At 45.9% G+C, this 5,907-nt stretch overlaps 1 protein-coding gene across 1 annotated transcript; it reads right to left on the minus strand.

Moving 5' to 3' along the window:
• Positions 1–831: 831 nt before the first annotated feature.
• Positions 832–3,192, minus strand: LOC135482755 (uncharacterized). Its single transcript, XM_064763101.1, has 2 exons — positions 3,128–3,192; positions 832–2,482 (listed from the first exon to the last, which is right to left on the minus strand). Exon 2 carries the CDS (start codon positions 2,449–2,451, stop codon positions 1,405–1,407), a length of 1,047 nt encoding a protein of 348 aa, XP_064619171.1. The 5' UTR covers positions 2,452–2,482; positions 3,128–3,192; the 3' UTR covers positions 832–1,404.
• Between the last annotated feature and the right edge of the window lie 2,715 nt (positions 3,193–5,907).

The following is a 5,907-nucleotide window of genomic DNA, read 5'->3' on the forward strand; positions in this document are numbered from 1 at the left end:
CGTATCGTCCTTGTCCAGGTGTCCCGGTCCGGACACTCCGCATTGTGTTGTACGCCGCCGAGCTATTCCTACCGCGCCATCCCTTGTAGTAATACTCATTGCGCTGCACAGGGGAAGGCACTCTAGTGTAAATACTAAATCCCATCTCAATACCGCCAAAACCGACTAATCAGCTTAGAAGACGTCATTAACAGCACAGTATAAATTCTAAGACGATCATCTCTATGAAACAATCCGCTGCTTTTTCACCTTCTGATTGAAAGGAACGCGGCAGGTAGGCCTAATGAACTTTTCAGTACTCCATATAACGGTCCTTGATCGTTACACCAAGACGCCATAAGCCTATAAGTGCCTGTTTTTCTTTTCCCTGTCGCCCAAATTTCACATAACTTAAGTGGAACATTAATAAAACAGTCTTCTATTGAATCTAATAAGTTGTTTGTTCATGGTATCATACAGAACTCATTTCCCGAGAAGTTAATCTTCCCTAGTTGAAATAGGCCTACTTGCGAAAATATCAATATTGACTCGAACATTCAAATGCAACAAGAATTAATTCAGTATATCATACATCAACAGAAAGCACTGCACTGTAAAGTCGGTTGGGACATGTCGTCCTTGGCTTTGATTGTGCGGTTAACTCCACCTCGAGGGAATTTACCCCAAGAGGTGGCATTTGCCTCCGTTCCTTGGTTACTTGGACGCTTCGATGGCGTCGTCTCCTGTCCGAGTTTAATACTGTTTTAGCTATTGAAACTGAGTGGCGTTGCCGTTAATCTGAAGAGTATCTTAACGAGAAAAATATAAAGGAGAACAAAGTCACGTCTTCAATGGATAAATTTATTTGACAAAGATAACATTTCAGGCTAACACCATGGTTACCTTCAGTCATCTTCGCTGACTAGAATAGGAATAACTCGAGTTGGCAGTTCCTCAATCAGAATGGAAATATATATATTGAAGCGGAAAGCTACTAATTACCACCTCTTGTTGTCTCTTTCGAAAGGCTGATGAGTCGAGTTCAGCGACAGTATGTCAGATGGCAGCACGCGAACTTTACCGAGAATTGCCCCCCGAGTTGCAAGTCCTGCCTAGCTGGTAAGCTCTGGTGAAAGTCGGTCAGGAGCCATCGCTGTCACAATCATCCGTCGGTGACAGGCAAATTTTGAACAAAGTTTCGCAATGACGACAGCACCTCGTCCCCTATCACAATTGCTCATAAAAACTCGTCTAACACTTTCTCACGAAGTATATCTTGTAAAAAAAACCAGTTTGACACAAAAAGGTTCTTTACAATGGTTGGCACCAACGAGACGGGGAATGTCAAATTATCCTGTTTGGGAGGAAAGAATACAATTTTGAAACATGTCTCCTTGAGTCCAAGGGAGAAGTAATGGACGTTCCCTATTGTTTCAACGTATCCGAGACTGCTTTACTCCGTGGTGAGCTCGCTGTAGATGTGATACTTCCCGAGAGGCTTAACCTTTCTTCTTGGCGCCGCCCGTGAAGAATCTTCGCCTTTCCCGACAACAACCCGTTCAAGGTCGTCAACTGCGGAATACTTGCCAACTTTTTCTGAGTGTAAACCTTCTGCACTGTATAGTAGTCACTGTTCACCTCACTGCACGGATCATAGTATCCGTCTGTCTCCCCTAAAGCACTGTTATTACGAAAACTAATAGTGAAACACGACGGTTCCTGTAAAGTGGACTTAACTTTCTTGCTGGTCTCTTCAAATGGATACGTCGCACTGTTTCTAAGGCCGTGTAGACTCTGGAAGCGTTTGTATAGACCAGTCGGAGTTGAGCAAGATGTCTCTTTATAATTGATTAGAGGAAGATGTCTGTTTGTAAGGAGTTGGCGGTTTGCTGTCGGTAAATGCTTGTAGGTGGGAGAGTCGGGACAGTACGTCCTCATGAGTTGTCGGGTTGCGACGTCCACTGACCTGGCTGGGAGACTTGGCGTACGTATCGTGGAAGCGCTGTAAATCTGCCGCGATAGCTCACCGGTCCTTGGGTTCCTCCTCGGTGTGGACTGACACGTCACAGGCGGGCTGGCCATACTCCGTAAAGAATACTGACTAAGTCCCTTGTTTGTCCGATTACTCCCACTTGCCGTAAGTTTAACTCCCGGGAGTTGGTTGTGCCTAGGTGTACTCTGAACTGAACTGGATGCGACCCGGGGAAGGTTGCCCCTCGGGATAGGAGTATTCCTGACGGAGTTCGCAGGCGTACACGGAATAATACGCCGCTCTATCTTGCGGTCCCGACCTTTCGGGGCGTACTGCATCAAATCCTTTCCTCCAGCGAAAGTCACTCGTTTCTTGGCACTGGGTGGGTCGGGGTATTTCCAGTTGAGCGCGTGGTAGACCGCTGCAGCCGCAAGTAGTTGGTCGGCGTCTTCCCCCAGTGTCTCCCTGAGGTTGCTCTGTCTCTGGACGTTCACGGTCATGTTCGACTGGCTTTTGGACACACCGTGTAATCTGTAATGAGGAGACGAGGGGCATTAGGTACATGTCGGGTTTCCGTGATCAACATTCACATCTGATCGGAAACGAATTAGGATGTTTGTGCAATATAATGGAAAATAGAGCAGCTTTGGTTCAATAGAGCGTGAAAAGCACTACCTGACACTTGCAGCATTGCAGGACCCGGCACAATTGCACGTACCGTATTAACAGAATGCATGAGGGCCGTGTTACACTTGGATGGTTCATTTTGTTTTCACCAAGGGATATCTTCATGTTTGTGACGGGGTTGGTGGTGTGATACACCCACGAGAGCATGAATAGGTCTAATTAATAAGGAATTGCTTTGGTATTTGATGAAGAAACGTGTGTTGTGATATGAAACCAAGGTGATGATGTGTTTCGATGATATTGTGTGTTTACGGTAACGATAGAAGAATCATAAAAAGACGTATGGCAACAGCTGCCGTAGTGTTAGCCAGAATGCACATCAAGCAGTAATTCATCTCAGTTATTCACATGAAGCTTATAGACTTGGCCACTTCACAGTCGATGACGGCTAGGACACTGAGGCAGTCATTTAGCTGATGTATCTTCCACACACAGATCCAACACTGTCCTGGGTGGCAGATAGTGCAATAATGAAAAAGAAATGTTCACCTTCAAACGTAGCTTTTGTCTTCTCTTTCCATCTCCGGTCTGATTTCTGTTTGTTGTACCTTTCCTTGCCCACTGCTTGTCCCAGCCTCCATCACAATGGTTTCGCTCCGTGTGCCCATAGTTATCCCTCGGGCCCAACTTACATCTTAGTAACCCAACAGAAGGCACCCTAAAGGAACGAACACCTTAAAGTTACTTAATATCTCGTTTGCTAGTTACTACCTGTACTATTTGAACAACATAAAACTACAGAAAGGCAGACCGTTGGTAATTCAAAAATCAAACAAACTCATTGAAATGTAATGATTTTAATATTGTTGACACATTTTACCACAATGTCCAGGCCGTAGAAGGCATAAAGCCTGTCCATTAGTCAAAACACAAACCCAGCCAACCTGAAGTGGGCGCGACGACGCCGCCTCACGTCTCGATGCCGGCGTTCCTAGGCAGATGCTCGTTGCTCAACAACACCAAATAAAACCCGTTGTTGTTAGTTTCTTTGGTTTGACTCTTACTAGGTCGTTTTCCCAAAATAATGTTTTGCCAAAGACGCCCGGTAATACTTGACTTGCCAAACTCAGCTCGACGCCGAACTGCAGCGCCACTCGCGGACAAAGAGAACAACTCGACATTTTTTTCACCGGTTTTCTCGCTGCGCATGCGTACCAGCGTCATCTTTTGTTGATTTCCGCTGGTACGCATGCGCAGCGAGAAACCGGTGAAAAAAATGTCGAGTTGTTCTATCTTTGTCCGCGAGTGGCGCTGCAGTTCGGCGTCGAGCTGAGTTTGGCAAGTCGAGTATTGTTACACATCTGTCATTAAAATACTTTGACTTGACTCCATCGATTCACCGTACAATATACTGCTGCGATTACTAAAAACTCGCCGTGACCATCCAAGTAGCGACACCTTACCCGGTGTGGGTTAAAACTCTTATCAACAAGGTCGAGACGGTTCTAGGCCGAACTTACAGTAACTGCAATATTGCAAATCGATTGATAACCGCCTTGAAGATTGGGAGGATGATGATGGTATGATTTCAGACTGTCCGCCTTATGAGGACAGATAGATGGACTATCTCTAGTCAAGAATGCTTTTACATTTGGACGATGATCGTATCTATTACTGTGCTGTCATGCCGCCAAAAAGTAAATAGATGGAAGATTGATGTCATTGGCACCATTCATAGGCCTGCTTGCCTTTTTTAGAGACCCACTGTCTGGTCGACAATCACCTATCAACAAAAGACGGCCTACCATGTTTATTTTCAGCCCACAACCGGTAGGCCCGTCTAATGTAGGCCTCTAACAAATAACAGAATAAAAATAAAACGTATTGAAGTGAAATGAAATACTTTTATTTAAATCTTTTTTTTCTTCCACTCATACACAGATTGTACATGTTGACATTATCGTGTGCAAGTCCAATGTATAAACCCGAGTAATCCGTTAATAGATTTACGGGGAGATTTAGCACTGAAGTCTCACTGAGGTTTGCCATTAAAGCTCTTTTTAAGATTCTCGTACCCGAAATACCACTTCTTGATAGTATCCGCATTAATCATTTATGTAATCCATTGCACAAGGCATCGTTCTCACTTAACATATAAATGGAAATATCCGGTTCGAAAGCTCTCATACAGTAAAAAAACCAAAAGCACCTCTGTAGGCCATGTCCCATCCTCCGAAGGAAGTCCTTCACTTTGCTTTGCGTCGACCTATCATAATTTCCCTTTAGAAGTTCCCATCCCCTGTTTGCAACTATGATATCAGGTGACGTTACACGGTCATGACGGTCACGGCTGACCTCCATGATCGACACTGCAACTCGAGTTTTTTCTATCCTTCCTAAACCTTCGTCACCGGTTTGTGAAGTCTGTTGGCGATTGCACTTTCGTATAGTTGAGTCTGTACGTCCCGCTGCCAGCTGACGAGGTCTTCTCGCTGGAGTAGCTCCTACTGTAAGACTTATGGATAGAAATCAACGGAATCTCAACCGTAGACGTCTGAGAGGGTGAATCTGAGGAGCCAAATGTGTTATTTGGGAGGCTTTCTCGCCTGGAGAGTAAGCCCTCTCGGGACGTGCTCTCACGCATCGGCACGAGTGCCTCAGCTCCCGGAATACGGATAATAGCAGCAGAGTTCGTTTCACCAACTTCTACCATTTCGTTCTCAACATCGTGCTGGCACTCGTGTCCACCTTGCTCATAGTCAGGGGTGGACGCCCTCGAGTTTGGCGGACAGTCTTGGCTGCCCGAGATCTTAAAGTAAGCGTTACAGACTGGACAGTCTGTGTTTGTGTGCGACGGAACGATGATCGGCTCCAGAACGACTTTGGGCGGTTGCGTCGTGTAGCGCAGTTTCGGATTGTCCTCAGGCTCCTCTTTCGCTCTGGTCGCCCCGGGGTGAGATTTCGCCACAGCCATGTCTTGACCGGTTACGTTCAGCAAGGGTACGTGGTGCAGCGGTGTCTTTAACCTGTCTATATCATCCCTGCTTGGCCACTGTGGAGGAGCGGGACGGCGTGATTTAGAACTGCGTGGTTCGCTCTCAGGTGGGTCTTCAACCGATGCGTATCCAAAACTGACAGCCTGGGTCTCCTGTCTCATGTTTATAGGCTTTCGTATGACGACATGGTTTGAGAACTCATTGAAGAAATCCTTCATTGGAATAATAGTCCGTTGTGCTAACACAAGAGGCGTCTTCTGCTTAGCTGGGCTGGATATTTCACCTTCCGTAATATGATTATCAACTGTCCTAGTTTGACTAGCTTTGGGAGCG

Source organism: Lineus longissimus, chromosome 1, assembly GCF_910592395.1.
Source record: "Lineus longissimus chromosome 1, tnLinLong1.2, whole genome shotgun sequence".
NCBI lineage: Eukaryota > Metazoa > Nemertea > Pilidiophora > Heteronemertea > Lineidae > Lineus > Lineus longissimus.

Coding starts and splice junctions, on each gene's coding strand:
- LOC135482755 (XM_064763101.1), bottom strand. CDS start 2,451: ATGACCGTGAACGTCCAGAGACAGAGCAACCTCAGGGAGACACTGGGG.